General features: G+C 50.3%; 2 protein-coding genes across 5 annotated transcripts in view; one reads left to right on the forward strand and one right to left on the reverse strand.

Annotated features, from left to right (window-relative positions):
• Positions 1–582: 582 nt before the first annotated feature.
• On the reverse strand, positions 583–5,911 carry PIERCE2 (piercer of microtubule wall 2). Its single transcript, XM_060178228.1, has 2 exons — positions 5,556–5,911; positions 583–1,009 (listed from the first exon to the last, which is right to left on the reverse strand). The coding sequence occupies exons 1-2, from the start codon at positions 5,877–5,879 to the stop codon at positions 665–667; spliced, it is 669 nt and encodes a 222-aa protein (XP_060034211.1). The 5' UTR covers positions 5,880–5,911; the 3' UTR covers positions 583–664.
• The window catches only part of CCPG1 (cell cycle progression 1), a 46,504-nt gene continuing 28,186 nt past the window's right edge, over positions 5,901–24,218 (forward strand). For 2 of the 4 annotated variants that reach the window (XM_060178206.1, XM_060178208.1), the window contains exons 1-2: positions 5,901–6,017; positions 20,022–20,090. In XM_060178206.1, coding sequence (XP_060034189.1) covers positions 20,031–20,090 — 60 coding nt within the window. In that variant the 5' untranslated portion in view covers positions 5,901–6,017; positions 20,022–20,030. Of the gene's footprint in view, positions 6,018–18,693; positions 18,715–20,021; positions 20,091–24,218 lie in introns of those variants that run through there. The other 2 variants (XM_060178209.1, XM_060178207.1) reach the window with 2 other exon arrangements.

A 24,218-nucleotide genomic window follows, 5' to 3' on the forward strand; every position in this document is an offset into this window, starting at 1 on the left:
TCATTATTATTTTTTTGTCTCCAGGGTTATCTCCGGGGCTCAGTGCCTGCACTAGGAATCCACTGCTTCTGGAGACCATTTTTCCCATTTTGTTGCCCTTGTTATTGTTACCATAGTTGGACAGGGCAGAGAGAAATGGAGAGAAGAGGGGAAGACAGAGAGGGGAAGAGACAGACAGACCTGCTTCACTGCTTGTGGGGAGGGAGCCGGGGGCTCGAACTAGGATCCTTATGCCAGTCCTTGTGCTTTGCGCCATGTGCACTTAACCTGCTGTACTACCGCCGGACCCCCTCTAGTTTAATTCTTCACTTCATATTAAAACATAATCTAATTCTATAATTTTCATTGTTGAATTTAGCTTTCTCTTGTAACTAGCTAAATATTTGTTGGTAAAGTGACTACCATCCCACTCACAAATTCATTTTTAGCAAAGTAGGATTGTAAAATAAGATCATATTATTCATAGCACATTTGTGCTTGCATTGAATAGTCAGTAAATATATAGCTGACCGAATATAAATATCCTTGATTGGATATCAGTGCTGTTTCGACCTGAGATTTAAAACTCTTTTCATGCAGGCATTATTTAAAAATATTTATTTATTTTCCCTTTTGTTGCCCTTTATGCAGGCATTTTCTTTCACATAGAGAAAGGATAACATCTTCACAGAGTGTGTTGGAAGTTCGGGAAATCGAGAGTCCTGGTTTTGTCAGAGCTAGTGTTCAGGGTATTATTCTGATAGAACCCGGTAGCTTTAAGATGGCTTGAAAACACTTGCTCCTTTGGAGTGAAGACGCAGGGGAAGAACTGTGGCAGAGAGGAGCACTCGCCGTAGTAGCTTGACTGGGTCTTGTACATGATCATCTTGGGTTTGGACAGCGAGGTCGCCGTGCTGAGGGCCTTCGGGTCCAGCATGCAGGAGAACACGGGATTGCCAGGGTTCACACAAGGAGCCGGCTGGGCGGCTGACTGCTGCCCCGGGCTTGCAGCAGAACTGCTTTTCTTAGCCTAGAAGAAAGCAAGCACATCAGACCACCCTGCGTTGGAAATCAGCCAACACTACAGGAGAACATGAGAACTCAGCCCCGCCCTACCTTGCACCGGTCACAAAACATAGTTTGAAATGGATTAAAGATTTAATTGGGGGGCAGGGCTAGATAGCACGATGGTTATGCAAAGAGACTCTCAGGCCTGAGGCTCCAAAGTCCCAGGTTAAACCACCCGCCCACCCTAAACCAGACTAAGCAGCGCTCTGGTGTCACAAACAGGTTAACCCCCCCCCCCCCCGCACCACCCTAGACCAGACTAAGCGGCGCTCTGGTGTCACAAACAGGTTAAACCCCCCCCCCCCGCATCACCCTAGACCAGACTAAGCAGCGCTCTGGTGTTACAGACAGGTTAAACCCCCCCCCCCGCATCACCCTAGACCAGACTAAGCAGCGCTCTGGTGTTACAGACAGGTTAACCCCCCCGCACCACCCTAGACCAGGACTAAGCGGCGCTCTGGTGTTACAGACAGGTTACCCCCCCCCCCCCCGCACCACCCTAGACCAGAATAAGCGGCGCTCTGGTGTCACAAACAGGTTAACCCCCCCCCCCCCCCCGCACCACCCTAGACCACGACTAAGCGGCGCTCTGGTGTTACAGACAGGTTACCCCCCCCCCCCCCGCACCACCCTAGACCAGACTAAGCGGCGCTCTGGTGTCACAAACAGGTTAACCCCCCCCCCCCCCCGCACCACCCTAGACCAGAATAAGCGGCGCTCTGGTGTCACAAACAGGTTAAACCCCCCCGCATCACCCTAGACCAGACTAAGCAGCGCTCTGGTGTTACAGACAGGTTAACCCCCCCCCCCCCCCCCCGCACCACCCTAGACCAGACTAAGCGGCGCTCTGGTGTCACAAACAGGTTAAACCTCCCCCCCCCCCCCCCCCCGCACCACCCTAGACCAGACTAAGCGGCGCTCTGGTGTCACAAACAGGTTAAACCCCCCCCCCCCCCCCCCCCCCCCGCACCACCCTAGACCAGATTAAGCGGCGCTCTGGTGTTAAAAACAGACTTAACTGGAAGACCGGAAGCCATTTAACTCCTAGGAAAAACCAGAAAAATATCAAATAAAGCTCCTAGTGGTCCAGGAGGTGGCGCAGTGGGTAACTCATTGGACCCTCAAGCATGAGGGCCTGAGTTTGGTCCCTGGCATTACATGTGCCAGCGTGATGCTTCGGGCCTCACTCCCATAAATATATCTATTTTTAGATCATTGATGTTGGCCTTGGAAACTTGTTTTTGATTATGAAAACTTTGTTTTTGGTTACCAAACAAAATCAACAAAAACAAAAAATGAAATGTAATTATGGTAAATTTAAAAAGCAACACAAATCAAAGCAGAAACCAAAAGAATGAAGTGACAAGTTGCAAAGTGGGTGGGAATATTTAGAATGTATCAGGTCAGGAGCTAATCACCAAAATACATAAGGAACTTGCATTACTAACAGCAGATCCCCAAACAATCTGATTTGATTCATTTATTTTATTTTATTTGCCACCAGAGTTTATCACTAGGGCACTCCAAATCCACTGCTCCTGGTGGCCATCTTTTCATTTTTTTTTAAAGTGATATTTCATTTGGTAGGACAGAAATTGAGAGGGGAGAGGGAGTGGGAGAGGGAGAGGGAGAGAGAGCTCGAGCCCTATACGCAGATCTATTTCACCATTTGTGAAGGAAGCATCCCCCTGCAGGTGGAGAGCCGGGGCTCCATCCCAGGTCCTTGTGCACAACCAGGTGCCCCACCGGCGGCTGTCTCCCCAAACAGCCCCAGTTAAAAGTACCGAGGGCAGGTCAGCTTCTCCGGTCCGCTCTCCTCCGCAACCATGTCTGACAAACCCGATGTGGCCAAGATTGAGACATTCGCTAAAGCGAGACTGAAGGAGACAGAGGAAACCCCAGAGGAAACCCCCCGCCTTCAGAAGAAACGCCTGAACAGGGGAAGCAAGCCGCTGAATGGTGAGAGGCAGGCGTCGCCAGTGCGCACACCGCGTCCCGCGAGCTGCCTTCTTACGTAGTTACTGCTTTTAGCTGTTTAACTTTGTAAGATGCAAAGAGGTTGGGTTGCGTTTACATGACTGTGCTGCCCCTTTCCACATGCAAGAACCACCGACAACGATGGGATGGCCGAGCCTGCCTCTCCCACCCCTACATAAAGCCCTGGCTGGCCAGGGAGGAGAGAACCTGCATGTTGGTGGAGGAGGGGCTGGGAGGGAGACGGAGACCTAGAGTCACAATCCAGCCGGTCTAAGGCGGCCTGCGGGCTAGTAAGTGCAGCTACACCAAATCGCCATTTTTTTGTTCAATGATTTTAATTACTGAATGCACAATTTTTAAAATATGCAAATAAAGTTTTAAAACTTGAAAAAAAAAAGTATAGAGAGGACCTGACTGGCATTTTTCCAAAGACATACAGATGGCCGACAGGCACTTTCGAAGAGGTGTCTGACATCACTCATCACAAAAGAACTGCAGGCCCAGCGTGCTGCGTCCTCACACCTGTCGGCACAGCTGCCCAAAGCCCGTGGTGCTCGGAAGGGTGTGAAGATGCCTGCACCCCCCCCCCACCTTGCTGAGTACCAGCACGACCTTGGGGGCGCCTCACTGCCAACTGAACACACTGGGAGCTTATTTGGAAGTCGAAGTCTTTTCTCCATAGCAGTGCTCTTCTCTCTTGGAAAGCTTTGTACATTTACATCCACATAAAATATCCAGGGATTGAAGGGGACGGAGATAGCTGAGTGCTTATACAGACTTTCATTCCTGACGCTCTGAAGTCCCAGGTTCAATCTCCCCGCACCATCTTAGGCAGAGGTGAGCAGTGCTCTGGTTAAAAAAAAAATGTAATAAGGTAAGGGGCTAGACTTGATAAAGTGTAATAATAAGAGGCTAGACTTCATGATGGTTCAGCAAAGAGACTCTTATACCTGAGGCTCCAAAGTCCCAGGTTCCCAGGAGCGAAATCCCCTGCACCAGAGAAACCATAGCTGAGCAGCGTTCTGCTAAAAAAAAAAAAAAAAAGATAGTAAACTAAAATACGGTAAATCTGGAAGACAGCCTTGAATGTGGTTAAAACACATTTCAGGCCCAGATCTTTGGAAGGAATGTGAAGATACAGAGACACACCTGCAGGGTGGTACAAGGAGCCCCCAAGTTTGCTAAATGGGAGACTTGTTTATACACTGTCTGCTGTAAGAGCTGTAAAAAAATAAATAAAAATGAGGTGTCACCAGTGCTACATCCCAGTGTTAGCACTGTTATTATCTGTGTGACTTAGATGAAAGTGTTCTTCTATAGGGGAAAAGGTAGACAGCATAATGGTTATGCAAAGAGATTCTCAGGCCTGAGGCTCCAGTGTCCTAGGTTCAATCCCCAGCACCACCAAAAACCAGAACTGACCAGTGTTGTGGTTTTAGAAAGATGCACATCATGGGACATCATGGGACAGCAGCGACACGAGTCGCAGGTGCACAGACGCTCAGACAGGCCGCTCTCCGAGAAGCAAGCCGAGGAGTGAGAGCATTTCACCGGGAATTCAGGCCAAAGAGGAACTCAGAATAGCCGGCTAACGAACTACGAAGCTTGGAAGGAGAACCAGAAAGGCGGCGGCAGCGCAGGGTAAGTCAGAATAAAGCCAGCAGAGTCAGGACTGTCCAGCTGAGGGTCCCCGCCAGCTGCTTCGGGGCTAAAATAAAGCGCATCGGGGGCCGGGCGCCGCTTCGGGGCTAAAATAAAGCGCATCGGGGGCCGGGCGCCGCTTCGGGGCTAAAATAAAGCGCATCGGGGGCCGGGCGCCGCTTCGGGGCTAAAATAAAGCGCATCGGGGTCGGGCCGGGCGCGGCTTCGGGGCTAAAATAAAGCGCATCGGGGGCCGGGCGCTGCTTCGGGGCTAAAATAAAGCGCATCGGGGTCGGGCGAGGCTTCGGGGCTAAAATAAAGCGCATCGGGGCCGGGCGCCGCTTCGGGGCTAAAATAAAGCGCATCGGGGTCGGGCGAGGCTTCGGGGCTAAAATAAAGCGCATCGGGGTCGGGCGAGGCTTCGGGGCTAAAATAAAGCGCATCGGGGTCGGGCGAGGCTTCGGGGCTAAAATAAAGCGCATCGGGGTCGGGCCGGGCGCCGCTTCGGGGCTAAAATAAAGCGCATCGGGGTCGGGCCGGGCGCCGCTTCGGGGCTAAAATAAAGCGCATCGGGGGCCGGGCTGTAGCGCAGCGGGTTAAGCGCAGGTGGCGCAAAGCGCAGGGACCGGCATAAGAATCCCGGTTCGAGCCCCCGGCTCCCCACCTGCAGGGGAGTCGCTTCACAGGCGGTGAAGCAGGTCTGCAGGTGTCTGTCTGTCTGTCTCTCCCCCTCTCTGTCTTCCCCTCCTCTCTCCGTTTCTCTCTGTCCTGTCCAACAACAGCGATGACAGCAATACTAACAACGACAAGGGCAACGCAAGGGAATGAACGAAGTACGTTAAAAAGGCGAACAGGAACCCGGCCCCCTGCCCGGACCCGCCCAGTCGTACTCGGTCACCCTCCAGGCCTCGCATCAGCTTTCCCAGCAAGCGCAGCTGTTCCCGCCGCGGCTCCCCGAGGCTACGCTGGCGGCGGGAAGGACGACACGCAGCCGCCGCGGCTCCGAAGGAGAAACCCGCGCGTCCAGCAGCCGCGCACAGCAGCCCGTTGCCACAGCAACCAGCCGCGCACGCCCGGATGTTGTGATGCTCGGGGCCGCCCGGCCCGACTTCCGGCCGCTTGGCCGCCGCAGCCCCGCCGCCCCCCGGGAGTTGTAGTCCCGTGGCCGCCGCCGCCCCGCCTGGCCGCGCGGGCTGGACTACAGGTCCCGGCATGCCCCGCGCGCGCCGCCCGGCCGCCGCCGCCCGACGGCAGGATGTTGTTTTGACGCGAGGCGTTGCCGCGCCGGGAGCAGCGCCGGGTGACACCGCGACAGCTGGCGCCGCCGGCCCGAGGTGGCGCCGCCCCTGCAGGTAGGGCGCGGGCGGGTGGGCGGCTGGGCGCGGCCGCGCAGTGTCCCCACGAGGCCGCCTGTCGCGGGGCGCCCCGGGCCGGGGGTCTGCGGCGCGGGTTCGAGCCCCGGCCGGTCGCGGAGGCCGCGGGGTCTGCGGCGGGGTGCGGGCGCGGGGCGGGTCTCGCTGTTGTTTGTTTGTTTGTTTCCTTGTCGCCTCCGGGGCGACTGCCGGGCTCGGTGCTCGGTGACCCTCCGTCCTGGAGGCCGTTTCCTTCTCTCCCGCTTTCGTTGCCCTTCTTCTTGTGGCCTCGTTGCGCCTATTATTATTGTTGTTGTTACTGATGTCGTCGTCTTTGGATAGGACAGAGAAATGGAGAGAGGAGGGGAAGACAGAGAGGGGGTGCGGGTGCGGGCGCGGGTGCGGACACGGGGTGCGGGTGCGGGTGCGGACACGGGGTGCGGGTGCGGGCACGGGGTGCGGGCACGGGGTGCGGGTGCGGACACGGGGTGCGGGTGCGGACACGGGGTGCGGGTGCGGACACGGTGCGGGTGCGGACACGGGGTGCGGGTGCGGACACGGGGTGCGGGTGCGGACACGGGGTGCGGGTGCGGGTGCGGACACGGGGTGCGGGTGCGGGTGCGGACACGGGGTGCGGGTGCGGACACGGGGTGCGGGTGCGGACACGGGGTGCGGGTGCGGACACGGGGTGCGGGTGCGGACACGGGGCGCGGGCGCGGGCGTCGGCCCCTCGGAGACCCCGTGCGTGTGTCTGTGCGGCCCGGCAGGTGTGCCGGCCCCGGAGACCCCGTAGTGAGCGCACCTGGCGCCGGTGCCCGGCCGCGAGAAGCGGAGGCGGAGCGTCTGGACGCCGCGCAGCGGTGGGGCGGCGGGGAGTCTGCGGCTGTCCGTCTGTCTGCGCCTCGCCCGCCTTCAGTCCGCTCTGCTCCCACTGTGCAGGCGGCGCACGTGCCCGGCGCCTGTTGTTCCCGAATGTTCCCAGTGGCTCTATCAGCGAAGCTTTCAGAAGACATCTCTCCACACCGCACACACGCTGCCGTTCAGCGCCACTCCTTTTTCGACTTTCCCTTTTGTTGCCCTTGGCCCGGGAAGCGACGCCCCTGCAGGTGGGGAGCCGGGGCTCGAACCGGGATCCCCACGCCGGTCCCTGCGCTTCCCCCGCCGCCAGGCCCCCCAGAGCTTAGCATTTCTTCAGTGCTTAGTATCCCGTGAAGGCGGCTGGCCTGTTTGCCAGAGAGATCTGGGTAGATGGAGCAGCAGCTGCTTACTTTCTCTAAGCCTTGGCCAGTGGGGAAATCAGCTGTGTGGTTATTAGTTAGTGGAGCAGTTTACCCTTTGTTTCTACATTGATCACTTGTAGTAATACGTTCTGTGTCTGGCATTTTGCTTATTGACTTTCCCATAAATGGGGGTATGTTGGAAGTGGCTAGGCGAGAATCATCTCACTTAGTCCACATTTTGTTTTCTGTCGTAAGAACAGAAAATGCTCTTTAGGAATAGTCTGTACGTTTCATATTCTCTAGGGACAGACAGTTGGTTCATGGTTGTCAGTCTGGAAAAAAGCAGATTTTTGCCCAAATTCTAAGTACTTAATTATCCACCCTGATGCTTTTGCTTTTTTATTTCCCAAACTAGTATTCATACTTTATTTTCTCATTGTTGTCTTCTTTGGAGGTAAGCTTCTCTCTTCAAATTTCAATTTCTTTTCAGTACTCTTACCTTTAAATTTTGTATGTTTTGCCTGCTTTGTTGACCCAGTACACTAGATCTTTGGGTCTGTTTATAGGACAAAAGAGGTTTGTTTACTTGATTAATATTTTTGATTTACTAGCTAGATTCACAAATTATATTCTTGTAAAATTTAAGGTTAAAAAAGTTCAGAAAAAACTGCTAAAGTCATAGAAGTTTCTGAGTGTGTAAAGCATAACTGCTAAAGTCGTAGAAGTTTCTGAGTGTGTAAAGCGTATGGACACAGCAGCACGGCCTGTGCAGCCCAGGGTATTTCAAAACTGAACATGCAGACTCATCTAGCCTTGCAGAAGTTCTGGGGGCCGGATAGTGTTTGTGTCTGTGTGGTTACGGTGAGGAAGTTGCCATATTGTAGGTGATGATTTAACACGGTCAAGGTCCTCCCCTCCCCCTGCAGTTTTGCAGTTTTGACTAGCTCGTGACAGTTAAAAATCTGAGTCGATTTCAGAGGTCATGTCCATTGGATTGCATCAGATAAGCTTGAAGAAGAAAAAACAAACAAAACAAAAACCCTCAGCTTGAGACCTAAGATGAAATTCTGCCTTATAGTGTAGTAAGAGTTGTAACTCACTGATACTTGTGTGGATTTTTATTAAAAGGCACTTAAAGCATGGGAACATGTTTAAAGGCATGTTGGGTTTTCTGAAGTATGTTTTATAAAATAAATTTAATGAGTTAAAGACTTTCCTCTGTCACAGTCTAATTTTTTAATTTGTTTATTGGATAGAGACAGCCAGAAATTGAGAGGGAAGGGGTTGATAGAGAGGGAGAGAGACAGAGACACCTGCAGCCCTGCTTCACCACTTGTGAAGCTCTCCCTTGCAGGTGGGGACCAGGGGCTCGAACCTGGGTCCTTGCGCATTGTAACATATGTGCTTAACCAGGTGCGCAACCACCCAGCTCCCCACAGTCTAATTTTTTAAAATATTTATTTATTCCCTTTTGTTACCTTTGTTGTTTTATTGTTGTAGTTATTATTGATGCTGTCGTTGTTGGATAGGACAGAGAGAACTGGAGAGAGGAGGGGAAGACAGAGAGGGGGAGAGAAAGACAGACACCTGCAGACCTGCTTCACCGCCTGGGAGTGCGCTTAACCCGCTGCGCTACCGCCCGACTCCCCACAGTCTGATTTTACTTTAGCACTTGTCCGTAAGTCACCACCCATTAAGACCTTACTTTTGGTTTTGCCAGCATGATGAAATGCAAACAGAGCATGGGTTTGGGATCAGAATGCGTTCATGAGGGACACGTGGCTTAATGTAGGAGTCTTCCTTGTTTCCATCTGTGTAAGTTACAGCCAGTTGCCTTACTTGGGGAGTATTTGTGAAGAACAAACTAGGTATGAAAATGATTTGTTAGTAAAAAAGTGAGTGATCCAGTTTGTGCAGATTTTTGCTTTGTTTTTGCCAGAGCGCTGCTCCGAACCAGCTCTGTTAGACAGTAAGAGACAGGGAGAGAGGACAGACCACGTGGTGAGCTAACTCCCATCTGGCGTGGGTTTCAGCCCCACACTGGGCCTCGGCCTCCCTTACGGCCAGGCAGGTGCGTGCTCAGGTAAGCTGTATTGCTGGCCCTAAACCAAGTTTCTGAAAACTATGGCTGTTTTGTTTATTTACTATGAGTACATTTGAGAGAGATACAGAGAGGCCAGAGGTATCGCCACCACGTGGAACAACAGGTGTCAGACTGGGAACCGCAGGTGTGCAAGTCCTGTGCTGGGCAGCCCGTCTGCGCTGTTTCCGGCCTTCAGTTAAAACAGCTGGTAAACACTTAGAGAAAATGAGCAAACAGAGTCAGGACTCGGAAGTCCCCATCGTAAAAGGCAAATACTGAAGTGAAGGCTACGCGGGCCCCTCTGGCTTCTGTATTTCTTTGTTCTTTGAGGCATTTCTAAAACGAAGATGTGATAATCCTGGAAGGGCAGGATGTTTTCGAATCACAATTGTTGGTAGCAGAAATATACCTTCATACACACGGGTAGCTTAATCTCCCTAGGATTTTCAATTCATACTCCGGAAAAGGATTAAAAATAGTATGTTCCTTTATTTAGAGAGACTAGATCATCACTGTAAGAGTCGAACCCTTATGCTTGCAAGCCCTGGGCTCTCCCTGCTGAACCGCCTCCCTGGCTCCTGGATTCATGTTTATTCACTTTATTTCAATTTTATTTGATTTTATTTTTACCATCGGGGCTACTGCTGGGATCCTGTGCCAACGTAGCTTCCTCCGTTTATGGTGGCCTTCATTTATTTATCTTCTTCCTTTTTTGATAGAGGTTGAGACAGAGAGAGAGGAGGAGAGGTACCTGCAGCACTGCTCCACCACTCGTGAAGTGTCCCCCGGCAGGTGGGACTGGGGCTTAACCTGGGTCTTCCTGCCTGGTAATGGTTGTGCTCTACATGGAGAGCCACTGTCTCGCCCCTATTTACATTTATTTATTTATTAGATAGAAACAGAGAGAAAATGAGCAGGGAGGGGGAAAGAGACAGAGAGATACCTGCAGCCCTCCTTCATCACTTTGGAAACTTATTCCTACAGGTGGCTGACTGTTGATGCAGCCTCTCTCTAAAAGTACACACACAGAATAAATGGCTGAATGTTGATGCGGCCTCTCTCTAAAAGTACACACACAGAATAAATGGCTGAATGTTGATGCTGCCTCTCTCTAAAAGTACACACACAGAATAAATGGCTGAATGTTGATGCTGCCTCTCTCTCTAAAAGTACACACACAGAATAAATGGCTGAATGTTGTTGCTGCCTCTCTCTCTAAAAGTACACACACAGAATAAATGGCTGAATGTTGATGCGGCCTCTCTCTAAAAGTACACACACAGAATAAATGGCTGAATGTTGATGCGGCCTCTCTCTAAAAGTACACACACAGAATAAATGGCTGAATGTTGATGCTGCCTTTCTCTCTAAAAGTACACACACAGAATAAATGGCTGAATGTTGATGCGGCCTCTCTCTAAAAGTACACACACAGAATAAATGGCTGAATGTTGATGCTGCCTCTCTCTCTAAAAGTACACACACAGAATAAATGGCTGAATGTTGATGCTGCCTCTCTCTAAAAAATACATACACAGAATAAATGGCTGAATGTTGATGCTGCCTTTCTCTCTAAAAAATATATACACAGGGAGTCGGGCTGTAGCGCAGCGGGTTAAGCGCAGGTGGCGCTAAGCACAAGGACCCGCATAAGGATCCTGGTTCAAGCCCTGGCTCTCCACCTGCAGGGGTGTCGCTTCACAAGCGGTCAAACAGGTCTGCAGGTGTCTTTCTCTCCCTGTCTCTGTCTTCCCCCTCCTCTCTCCATTTCTCTCTGTCCTATCCAACAACAATGACAACAATAATAACTACAACAATAAAACAACAAGGGCAACAAAAGGGAATAAATAAAAAAAGATAAATATAAAAAAATATTAAAAAAATACATACACAGAATAAATAGCTAAATGTTGAAAGCCTAAGCTCTGGGCTAGTAGCAGTAAAAAATACAGAAATATAGAATAGTTCTGTAACTATTAGGAGTAGGAAAGACTTTCTAAAGTAAACTATAAAACCTAGGTCTTGGGGGCCAGGCAGTAGCGCGGTGGGTTAAGGGCAAGGACCGACGTAAGGATCGGGGTTCGAGTCCCTGGCTCCCCACCTGCAGGGTGATCATTTTGCAGACAGTGAAGCAAGTCTGCAGGTGTTTGTCTTTCTCTCCCCCTCTCTGTCTTACCCTCCTCTCTCAATTTCCCTCTGTCCTATCCAACAACAGCAGCAGCAGTAACAACAGCAACAATAACAGCAATGGAAAAAAAGATGGCCTCAGGAGCAGTGGATTCCTCCTGCAGGCACAGCCCCAGCAATAACTCTGGAGGCAAAAAAAAAGTGTCCCATGAAATGATCTGGGAAATGCAGATTAAAATAAGGAATTTTTTTTTGCCACGAGCTGATCAGAAATGTGAAGTGGTGGTCACCCTCTTGGCAGGTTGTGGAGAAGTAAGTGCCCTCTTGTTCCCAGGAGACTTTCCCAGCAACCTTATTTGAGATTCTGACCTGTGACCGCCACTCCCTGCTGTCAGTTTTCACCCCTTTCCATTGTTTTTCGCCACAGCACTTGCTGTCAACTTGCTAGACAGTCTGCTTGTGTATATCCTCTTTCTAGGATGTAAGTTCACTCTCGGGGAGCCTGCCCTCAGCCCTTCTCCATCCTTACCTTTAGCAAAAAGCCCCTGCCCAGTATTTTGTGCAGGACACACTGCTCAGTAGGAGCGCGTTGAATGAGTGTCATGCACATGTTCAAAATAGTCCGGAGGGGCTGGCAAAATAGCTCGCGCTTAAAAGGAAATATCCCGTAGGATTACTCTTGCATCCTCTCCCCTTTCCGCATGGTTCCTGGTAAAGTAGACAAGGCTGCATTGTTTGTGGGAGGCGCATGTTCCAGAACCTTAGAGAGTGGTACAGAAAGAGGCCCCTGAGAAGGTGCTGTGGGTGACTCTCATGTCCATCACAGCACACAGATGTATTTTGGGGCCTTGCTGGCAGCCCATTGGCCAGTCTGCATCAGAATCCTAGCCGTGTGGGGGAATAATGCCGCATTCTTCTCCATCACATGTGATTCTAGAAGGTGGGCGTGAGAGAGCTCCTCCTCCTCACGGTAAAATGTAGCTGCCGGTAGTAATGAGGGGCAGCGGCACACCAGGTAACTGTCCTCCCGCTCCCGCCGGGCTTGACTGTTTCTCCGCTGCCTGGACACCTGCCGCTGAAAGGGGTTTACGCTGCGTGTTCACCTAGAGCCGCCCCCAGATTCTGCTGCAGCTGTTCACTTAGCACTTGCAGGTGATAGTAACTGCCTGCAGGCTAGCACTCAGTTTGCGAGTCTCCTTTTGCAACCTGCTGCCACTGACTTCTCCCTGTCTCAGTACCAGCCCTCTTAGGCCCCCGGGGCGCACCCCTTGGCCCGCAGTACCTGGGGTGTATCAGTAAGTCCTCTTTGTCTGCGTGTTTAAAGTGTGTATATGTTTGTTTGTTTTTTTCCACTAGGGCTATTTTTACTATTAGTTTTATTTATTCATTTATTTATTTTTGCCTCCACGGGTGCCTGCACTGTGAATCCCACTTCTCCTGGTGGTGGTGGTTTGTTGTTGTTGCTGTTGGATAGGACAGAGAGAAATTGAGGAAAGAGGGAGAGATAGAGAGGGAGAGAGATACCTACAGACCTGCTTCACCACTTGTGAAGTATCACCCCTGCAGGTGGGGAGCCGGGGGCTTGAACTGGGACCCTGTGCAGGTCCTTGCGCTTTGTGCTATGTGTGCTGACTCCACCTTTCCTGGCGGCCACTTTTTCCCTTTTTTCTTTTTAGATAGAGGGTGAAATGCAGAGAGAAGGTTTGAATCCACGTCTTTGTGCATGGTAACATGTGAACGTGGTGTGCCACCACCCTGCCCCTGTGTAAAGTCTTTTTTATATATATTTTATATTTATTTATTTTCCCTTTTGTTGCCCTTGTTGTTTTTTATTGTTGTTGTTATTGACGTCATTGTTAGACGGGACAGAGAGAAATGGAGAGAGGAGGGGCAGACAGAGAGGGGGAGAGAAAGACAGACACCTGCAGACCTGCTTCACCGCCTGGGAAGCGACTCCCCTGCAGGTGGGGAGCCCGCGGCTCGAACCGGGATCCTCACGCCGGTCCCTGCGCTTTGCGCCACCTGCGCTTAACCCGCTGGGCAACAGCCCGACTCCCGTAAAGTCTTCTTAATCTCACTATTTTTGTTGTTACCACTTTGGTCTAGACCACCACCACCATCTCCTTCTGCCCCCTCCTCTCTCATTATATAGTTGCTTTGCAAATTTTTTTTTATTCTGCTTCCCATGCTATTTCAGTTAAGTTGGTTCTAGTTTTACTCAGAGTAAAAAAACTGAAGTCTTAGTGTTGTCATCTGCCCCTCACTTCTCTCCTCTTCCTCTCCTCATTTCCTCCTTCCCTTTGGCCCAAAACAGCCTTTCCTCATTTAATTTCTTTTTCTTTTTTATATTTATTTATTTATTTATTTATTTATTTATTCATTCCTTTTTGTTGTCCTTGTTTTATCATTATTGTTGTTATTGATGTCGTTGTTGGACAGGACAGAGAGAAATGGAGAGAGGAGGGGAAGACAGAGAGGGGGAGAGAAAGACAAGACACCTGCAGACCTGCTTCACCGCCTGGGAAGCGACTCCCCTGCGGGTGGGGAGCCGGGGGCTCGAACCGGGATCCTTCCGCGGTCCTTGTCCTTAGGATGGTCCTTGTGCTTCGCACCACCTGCGCCACCGCCCACCTCCCTTTCCTTTTTTTCTCCCTGGGGCTGACTTATGCGGAGAATTAAGCTGGGCCTGACTAAGGCGAGCACTTTGATCTGAGGGATTCAGATCTGCTATAGCTGTCCCAGCCCAATGAACACCACTTTCTTTTTTTTTTTTTTTCCTTTTTTTTTTTTTAAATTTAAGAAAGGATTAATGAACAAAACCATAGGGTAGGAGGGGTACAACTCCACACAATTCCCGCCACCCAATCTCCATAACCCACCCCCTCCCATGGTAGCTTTCCCATTCTCTATCCCTCTGGGAGCATGGACCCAGGGTCATTGTGGGATGCAGAAGGCAGAAGGTCTGGCTTCTGTAATTGCTTCCCCGCTGAACATGGGCGTTGACTGGTCGGTCCATACTCCCAGTCTGCCTCTCTCTTTCCCTAGTAGGGTGGGTCTCTGGGGAAGCTGAGCTCCAGGACACATTGGTGGGGTCTTCAGTCCAGGGAAGCCTGGCCAGCATCCTGATGACACCTGGAACCTGGTGACTGAAAAGAGAGTTAACATACAAAGCCAAACAAATTGTTGAGCAATCATGGACCCAAAGCTTGGAAAAGTTGAACACCACTTTCTTTTGAAAGACTGTCTCTGTTTTTTTCATCTCCTCAGTCAATAGGCTACATTGTTAGAAAACAAAGGTTCTGCGTATTAAAGCCCAACCTAATCATTCTTATCCCATGTCACATAAGCCAGAGGCCTACTCTCTTTCTTCGTCATTTGGTTGCTCGGACTGTGATCCAGGCCTTCTCAGATCTCTCCTCACCCTGCCCTTCTGCGCCTCCTCCCCGACCAGTACTGGCTAAATGTAGGTGCTCACGGTTATTGAGCCCTTACACCCACAGGTCTGGGGACTTCTAAGTTGTTCCTTCATCTTAATCTCTGTTCCTTGGAAAATGCGCGCTACCCCGCCTGCAGGGGGAAAGCTCTGCGAGCCGTGAAGCAGGGCTGCAGGTGTCTCTCTGTCTCTCTTCCTCTCTGTCTCCCCTCCTCTCAATTTCTGGTGGTCTCTATCCAATAAATAAAGATAATTTTTAAAAAGAAAGAAATTCATGCTTTTAAGAGCGCTATATGGTCTTTGTGATACTCTTTAAACACATTTTAATAGAAATATTTTTATTTATTTTTTTAAAAGATGGTGTTGCTAATGAGATAGAGGGGAGAGGCTGAGAGAAAGAGGTCGGACCACAGCTCCATCTGGCACACGAGATGCTGGGGACTCAGTTCGCGACCTGATGCTAAAGAGTCTGATATTCCACCCACTGCACCATCTCCCCGACCACTAGTGATGGCTTTTGTAATATCTCATTCCCGTTGAACTAAGGTGGCTATCGTTAGGAGGGTGAGGACAGAACTTTGTTGGTGCGTGCAGTATGTAACTAGTCCTTGTAATCTTACAATCTTGTAACCCACAATTAATCACAATTAAAAAAATGAATTGTAAAAATGTACATTTTAAGGGGCAGGTGGTGGTGCACCTGGTTGAATGCACTGCTACTGTGCTGAAGGACCCGGGTTCAAGTCCCCCGGTCCCCACCTGCAGGGGGAAGCTTCATGAGTGGGGAAGCAGGGCTGCAGGTGTCTCTCTGTCTCTATTTTCCCCTAAATGTTTAATATTTATTTGTTTATTGGATAGAGACGGTCAGAAATCAAGAGGAAAGGGTGAGACAGAGAGGGAGAGGGAGAGACACCTGCAGCACAGCTTTACCATTCGTGAAGCTTCCTCCCTGTGGCCGGGGACCGGGGGTTCAAACTTGGGTCCTTGCTCACTGTAACATGTGCACTCAACCAGATGCCCCGCCACCAAGCCCCAATGTCTCTCATTCTCTCTCCCTTTTTATCTCCTTTTCTCTCTCAATCTCTACCCTATCAAATTAAAAAATATTAAAATACATATTTTACTCATGTTTACTTCCCTTTCCTCCTAACCTCCCTCCCTCCCTCCCTTCCCCTCCTAACCTCCCTCCCTCCCTCCCTTCCCCTCCTAACCTCCCTCCCTCCCTCCCTTCCCCTCCTAACCTCCCTCCCTCCCTCCCTTCCCCTCCTAACCTCCCTCCCTCCCTCCCTTCCCCTCCTAACCTCCCTCCCTCCCTCCCTTCCCCTCCTAACCTCCCTCCCTCCCTCCCTTCCCCTCCTAACCTCCCTCCCTCCCTTCCCCTCCTAACCTCCCTCCCTCCCTCCCTTCCCCTCCTAACCTCCCTCCCTCCCTTCCCCTCCTAACCTCCCTCCCTCCCTCCCTTCCCCTCCTAACCTCCCTCCCTCCCTCCCTTCCCCTCCTAACCTCCCTCCCTCCCTCCCTTCCCCTCCTAACCTCCCTCCCTCCCTCCCTTCCCCTCCTAACCTACCTACCTCCTTCCTTCCTTCCTTCCTTCCTTCCTTCCTTCCTTCCTTCCTTCCTTCCTTCCTTCCTTCCTTCCTTCCTTCTTCCTGGCAGTTCCATAACCGTGCAGTTGTGTAGTTCCAGTGCTCTGGGCCTGTGTTTTCATTCTGTTTAGTTGCGATATATGCAGATTGAAAAGATGAGAGGGAGAGACAGCAGGGCACTGCTCAGGGATCCCGTGTGGTGCTGGGCTTTGTGCGCCCGAATGCTGATACCTTCATGATTTAGCTGTCTCCTACCCCAGGCTGATTACCTTTGTAGAACTTCCATATTCTTACATTTCATTTTACTATATTGGTTTCTTTAATACTTTAATACAGTTCATGTTCTCTCTTGGGAAATCCGTCCCCCCCTCCTTTTTTTTTTTTTTTGCTTCGAGGATTATCGATGGGGCTCAGTGCCTGCACTACAAACCCACTGCTCCTGGAGGCCATTTTTTCCCATTTTGTTGCCCTTGTTATTGTTGTCATCGTTGTTGGCTAGGACAGAGAGAAATGGAGAGAGGAGGGGAAGACAGAGAGACAGGGGGAGAGAAAGACAGACACCTGCAGACCTGCTTCACCGCCTGGGAAGCGACTCCCCTGCAGGTGGGGAGCCGGGGGCTCGAACCGGATTCTTGATCAGGTCCTTGTGCTTGGCTACATGTGCGCTTAACCCGCTGCGCCACCCCCATCCCCACCCCCTATTTTTTTTATAGAGACAGAGGCAGAGAGAAAGTGAAAAAGATCACAGCACCAGAGCTTCCTTCGGTGTGGTGACGGACGGGCACCAGCCTGGGCACATGGCAAAGCAGCACGGGGCAGCCACCCAGTGAGCTCTTTCGTTGGTCCTTGGGAAATCTTTCCGGGGTGAGATCTTTTTTGTTGCTGTTGTCTAAATGGGGGTGAAAAAAATTCTTTTGCATTCTGTTTTTTAATTTTGGCAGTTTCTTTTGAAGTTTTGTTTACTAACAAGAGAGAGAAAGGAGCGGCCAGGTGATGGCTGGCGCGGCTGTTAGAGTACAGGTGACCACGCGCAGGGACCCGGTGTTCAAGCCCTGATGCTCACCTGCAGGGGTGAGCTTCATGAGTGCTGCAGGTGTCTCTCTGTCTCTCTTTTCGTCTCCCCCTTCCTCCTCAACTTCTCTCTGTCTCTATCAGATTTTCGTTAATTAATTTAAAAACATCTCAAGTGAGAGAGAGAACACCAGAGCATTACCCTGGCCTAGGCGATGCTGGGAATCACGCTGGGGCCCTCATGTCAGAGCGTCCAGTACTCCAGATACTGCACCGCCTTCCAGTTTGCTTGGCCACTCATGCACCTTAAAAACACGCTGTCTAAAAAATGTCTAAAAAACATTGCACTGGGTGGGGTACATAGCATAATGGTTGAGCAAACTGACTCTCATGCCTGAGGATCCAGAGTCCCAGGTTCAATTCCCCACACCACCATGAACCAAAGCTGAGCAGTGCTCTGGTCAAAAAACAAAGCAAAGCAAAGCAAAACAAAACAAAACAAAGCAAAACATTGGGGAGTCGCCGGTAGCACGGTGGGTTGAGCTCACATGGCTCAAAGCCCCCGGCTCCCCACCTGCAGGGGAGTCACTTCACAAACAGTGAAGCAAGTCTGCAGGTGTGTCTGTCTATCTTTCTCTCCTGTCTGTCTTCCTCAGCTCTCTCAATTTCTTCTTTACTGTCCAACAGCAATGGTAACAATAACAAGGGCAGCAAAATAGGAAAAATAGAATAGTGCAGTTGTGGTGCAGGCACCCGACCCCAGCAGTAGCCCTGGAGGCAAAAAAAAAAAAAAAAAAAGAGGGGGGGTAGGGAGAGTACCAGGAGCGGTACACTTTTTTTATGCAGGCATCAAGCCCCAGTAATAACCCTAGTGACAAAATAAATAAATAAAATAGGGATTGTATTTATTTATTTAACCAGAGCACTGCTCAGCTCTGGTTTATGGTAGTGTGGGGGATTGAATCTGGGACTTTGGAGCCTCAGGCATGAGAGTCTCTTTGCAAAACCATTATGCTATCAACCCTCTGCTTTACTTTATTTTATTTTATTTATTTATTTTTTCCAGAGCACTTCTCAGCTCTGGCTTATGGTGGTGTGAGAGATTTAACCTGGGAGCCACAGGCATCAGTGTCTGCTCACGTAACCTTTCTGCTGCCTCCCCCACCCAGTAAAATAATGATGGTGATGCTCTAGCATGGCATTAAAAGTCACAGTCATTTTTGTCCCACTTTAGATGGTAAGTTGTTTGTCTGAAAAATGTTAATTTTTATACTATTAGTCATCAGCTATTTTTCTTTATCTTTTTTTTGCCTCCAGAGTCATTGCTGGGCTCGGTGTCTGCACCACCAGTCCTCTGCTCCTGGAGGCCGTTTTTCCCATTTTTGTTGCCCTTGTTGTTGCACTTGTTTTTATTGTTGTTGTTATAGCTGTTGTTGGACAGGACAGAGAGAAATGGAGAGAGGATGGGAAGACGGAAAAGGGGAGGGAAAGACAGACACCTGCAGACCTGCTTCACTCCTTGTGAAGCGACCCCCCTGCAGGTAGGGAGCTGGGGGCTCAAACCAGGATCCTTACACTGTCCCTTTCGCTTTGCACCATGTGTGCTTAACCCGCTGCACTACCACCCAACCCCTTCCTTCCTTCCCTTCCCTCCCTCCCTCCCTCCCTCCCTCCCTCCCTCCCTCCCTTCCCTCCCTCCCTCCTTCCTTCCTTTCTTTTTTTTAAATTTTCAATTATCTTTATTTATGTATTGGATAGAGACAGTCAGAAATCAAGAAGGGTAGGGGATATAGAGGAAGAGAGACAGACCCCTGCAGCCCTGCCTCACCACGCACAAAGTTTCCCCCAGCAGGTGGGGACCAGGGGCTTGAACCTGGGTCCTTGTGCATTGTAACATGAGCACTCAGCCAGGTAGACCACCCCCGCCCCTTTTTTTAATCTTTCTTTTTAAAAGATTTTATTTATTTATTAATGAGAAAGAGAGAGAGAAGGAACCAGACATCACTCTGGTACATGTGCCATGTGCTGCCGGGGATTGAACTCAGGACCTCATGCTTGAGAGTCCAGTGTTTTATCCACTGCACCACTTCCCTGACCACTGTCTTTCTTTTAAGAATATTTATTTAGGGCTGATGAAGTAGCTGATGATGAAGTAGTGCTGCTTTGCTCTGTATGCTACCTAGGTTCAAGTCTGGCCCCTGCCGCACTGAGAGGAGCTTCAGTGCTGTGGTGTTCTCACCCTGTATCTAAACAAAACCAAAAGCAACAAATACAGACGTGTTTCCTTAGCAACTGGGGAGATAGTTGAGCTCAGAGAGTGGGACCACCATGCCTGAGACTGAGGGGTCAGTCTGGGTGGGTTGTTTGAGTTTTACCTGAAAGGTAGTAAACCGTTTTCCTTATTCGGCTCGTGGATAACTGATTCAGTTTCTGTCTAGCTTACATTTCCCCCATTATGTAAGGACCAAAGAAACACGGCCTACTACAGACTTTTATAAAGCATCCCATATGTCAGTGTGTTTCTCAACATGCTTTCTTTTGTAGATGTGAAAGATGTCTGAAAATTCCAGTGACAGTGATTCATCCTGCGGTTGGACTGTCATCAATCATGAGGTACACACACTCCTTCATACTTCTTACAAGCAGTTTGACAGCGTCCGCAGTGATGTAAGCTGGGTTCTTGTGAAGCCGGTAGTTTCTTCACTTAAATATAAGGTTCTGGGCTGGCAAAACAGCACATTTGGGGAGTGCACTTCTTTGCTTTGTGTGAAGTTCAGGTCTGAGCCTGGCCCTCTGCATTGAAGGAAGCTGTGGTCTTGTGGTTTCTTTCTCTCTGTGTCTCTCTACCTCTGTCTCTACCTTTGTCTAAAACAAATAAACGTGGTCTTACTGTTGGTATCTTGGATGATTTCCCACCTGCATTAAATATCTTTGCTGAAAACTTTTTTTTTTTTTTGAAGAATAATTGTTTATTTCCGAGAGAGTTGGGAGAGTGAGTGAGAGAAGCAGAGCATCACGCTAGCACATGTGGGGCCAGGGATCAAACTTGGACCTCACGCTTGAGAGTCCAACACTTTCTCCACTCTTATCACCTCCTAAATCACCAAAAACACTTCTTTAATGTTTTGCTTATTTATTTTAATGAGAGAGAGAGAGACATACAGAGAAACACAGAGAGAAAGTTACACACGGAGACCAGAGCACTGCTCAGCTGGGGATTGAACCTGGGACCTTAAAGCATCAGGCATCACAGTCTTTGCTGCAGAACCGTTATGCTGCCCACCAGCCTACCGAAAACTCTCAGTGAACCGTCGCCTTCCGCATGTTTGTTTTTCTCTCGACTCGGAGACACGGGGCAAATATTTGTGAGGATTTATTACTGTAAGTTTAACCTAGACTCTCATATAATTTTTTTTGTCACTGCTGGGGATTCACTGTTCCAAGTCAGTGTTTCAGGTAGAGAGACGGAGATGACACACAGCAGCAGCAGTGAGGCTTCTCAAGTGCAGTGGAGGCCAGGCTGGGACCTGAGTTCGGCACACGACAGAGCAGGTGTGCTACCCAGATCCTCCTAAAATGTTAAACAATACATTATGGCATAAGTTCTTTTCATCCTTGTTTCATTGTTAAGAGAACTGAAATTTAGAGGTTAAGCAATTTAAAGTTATGTAACTAGAAAAATCAGAATTTGTATTTAAAGTTTCATGTATTTCTTTTTTTTTTTTTTAAGGTTATAGGTTACTCTGTGTGTGTGTGTGTGTGTGTGTGTGTGTGTGTATTTCTTTTTCTTTTGCCTCCAGGGTTATTCCTGGGGCTCGGCGCCTGCACTACAAATCCACTGCTCCTGGAGGCTATTTTCCCCATTTTGTTGCCCTTGTTGTTGTGCTTGTTGTAGTTGTTATTGTTGTCATAGCTGCTGTTGTTGTTGGATAGGACAGAGAGAATCACAGTAATATGGCCTTACATAGCTGACACAGAGTAAGCATTAATTTTTTTCTTTGTTTTTTTGTATTTGTTTATTTTATTTATTTACTTTCCCTTTTGTTGCCCTTGTTTTTTATTGTTGTAATTATTGTTGTTATTGATGTTGTTGTTGGATAGGACAGAGAGAAATGGAGAGAGGAGGGGAAGACAGAGAGGGGGAGAGAAAGACAGACACCTGCAGACCTGCTTCACCGCCTGGGAAGCGACTCCCCTGCAGGTGGGGAGCCGGGGGCTCGAACCGGGACCCTCACACTGGTCCTTGTGCTTTGCGCCACCTGCACTTAACCCCCCTGCACTACCACCCGACTCCTGCCTCTTTCTTATTTTTTTAAATATGTTTATTTATTCCCTTTTGTGGCCCTTGTTGTTTTACTGTTGTAGTCATTATTGTTGTTGTTGTTGATGTCGTCGTTGTTGGATAGGACAGAGAGACATGGAGAGAAGAGGGGAAGACAGAGAGGGGGAGAGAAAGACAGACACCTGCAGACCTGCTTCACCGCCTGGGAAGCGACTCCCCTGCAGGTAGGGAGCCGGGGGCTCGAACCGGGATCCTTACGCTGGTCCTTGCGCTTTGTGCCACCTGCACTTAACCCGCTGCGCCACCGCCGGATTCCCTGTTGTTGTTGTTGTTGTTGTTGTTGTTTTTCTATAATGAAGACATAAAACTAGTGTAAGAAGTACATTAGAGAGCGGCTGCCCACCCTCCTCCCTTCCCTCTGCTGTCCATGGCACTCCCACTGGGCTCTGGGCTTAGACTCTGGGCCTTGCAGCCCTTCACCCCTCTGCTCACCTCGTCTCTGCAGTGTGACTCCGTGGTCTCTGTTGCCTTCGCTGGTTTTCCTCGCCTTATTTAGCTCCTGCGGCTGTATTTCCTTATACCGTATTTTCATTTTGTGTCAGCTCATTTAGCTCAGTGGCAATACGCTCCTTTGGCTGTTCTCTGAGAAGCTCTTCCTCCTGCCTTCACACCTAGCAGGACCGAGTATTCTTGGGTGGAGACCTTTTCCATTCAGAGCTACCTTTTCTTTCTGCCCTTGAGTGTCCCAAAGAGGAGTAGTTTGACAGCTTTATGGCGACTCTGCTCTTGTCATTGTTCTCCTCCCCCTCCCCTCCCCCTGCACCCCTCCCCTCCTCCCCCTCCTCCTCCTCTTCCCCTACTTCCTTCTCTTCCCTCCCCCTCCCCCGGCCCCTCTCTTCCCCTCCCCCTTCTCACTGCTCATTTCTGGCTTTCCGTGGTGCTGGGGATTGAACCTGGGACTCCAAAGCCTCAGGCATGAAAGTCTCACATAAGCCTTCAGACTCATCTCTTTGATCTTTGCCGTTTTAACTAGTCTGTGATTTTATCAACTTAGATTTGGACCTCTCTTTCTTGATGTGCTCTGAGCTTTCTGGAAGGGGGGTTATCTCTTTTTAAGTTAATCAGTTATTATTATATTTACCAGAGTGTGTTCAGCTCTGGCTTATGGTGGTATAGGGGACTGAACCTGGGACCTCTGCCTCAGGCATGAGAGTGTCTTCGTATAACCATTGTGCTATCTCCCCCACCCATTAATATAATCTGCCTCATCATTTCTCCGAATTTGCTGTGTTTCTTTTGTATAGACCTCAACTCAGTGAGCACACTTAGGGCTGTCTGTCTGAAGTCTTCATCAGGAGGTCTGCAGAGCTCTGTTGAATTCAGAATTTTCTTCAAGCTGCTGCCTCGCTTCATCATTGCAGGTGTTCTCCTCCGTCTGCCATCAGGCCTGCTCCTTGGCGGGTGTCCTCCTCCGTCTGCCATCAGGCCTGCTCCTTGGCGGGTGTCCTCCTCCGTCTGCCATCAGGCCTGCTCCTTGGCGGGTGTCCTCCTCCGTCTGCCATCAGGCCTGCTCCTTGGCGGGTGTCCTCCTCCGTCTGCCATCAGGCCTGCTCCTTGGCGGGTGTCCTCCTCCGTCTGCCATCAGGCCTGCTCCTTGGCGGGTGTCCTCCTCCGTCTGCCATCAGGCCTGCTCCTTGGCGGGTGTCCTCCTCCGTCTGCCATCAGGCCTCCTCCTTGGCCGACCAGGACCAGCAGTCTGTGTTGAGCAGGGCTGGCAGAGACCAAGGGCTCAGTCCCAAGTATGACTGAGGCCCTGTTGAAGGCTTTCTGCCTGACCAGTTTAAGGGTGCAGGTGCGTCCCAAATGAGTGGGAGGACTGGCGGTGGGCAGTGACGGTGTGTTTCTCTGGGACTTCACCCGCAGGGCTCATGTTGCTGTGGAGATGAGTTCTGAAATTACTGCTTTCAGTGGCCTGCAGTTGCTGGATATGGCTGTTGTTTCTCTCTCTTTTTCTTCCCCTGCTGTTGCAGAGCTGTGGACCCAGGGCTGTAATAAAGGGGCGGGAGGGCTGGTTACGGGCTGGTGGCAGAGTGGAGGTGCCGGCTGGGCTGCTGCGGTGCATGCAGGAGGGCGGCACTGAGCGGCTGTGAGGGCCCAGCAGGGTGAGCAGGGGTGTGGCAGCGCTGGAACCCAGGCCCGGAGGGTGGATGTTGCTGTGGCAGGAGCCTGGGGCTGAGCGGGAGGAGGCCCGTCGCATCGCGTGTGAGCGCCTCTCTGTCCTCCTCAGCCGCGTCCTGCACTGTTTGTTTGTTTCATTTTGTTTTTTGCTCGTTTCTTTGAGCTCCCAGTTCCCTCCATGCTGTTTCCCATGTGTGTTGTGGTTTTCATTATAGTGGTGGTGGCAAAAGGAAACAGAACCTACTAGTTCACTGTCATCTTGGTCAGATGAACCTTCTCCT

The sequence above is a fragment of the Erinaceus europaeus genome, chromosome 18, assembly GCF_950295315.1.
Source record: "Erinaceus europaeus chromosome 18, mEriEur2.1, whole genome shotgun sequence".
Classification (NCBI taxonomy): domain Eukaryota; kingdom Metazoa; phylum Chordata; class Mammalia; order Eulipotyphla; family Erinaceidae; genus Erinaceus; species Erinaceus europaeus.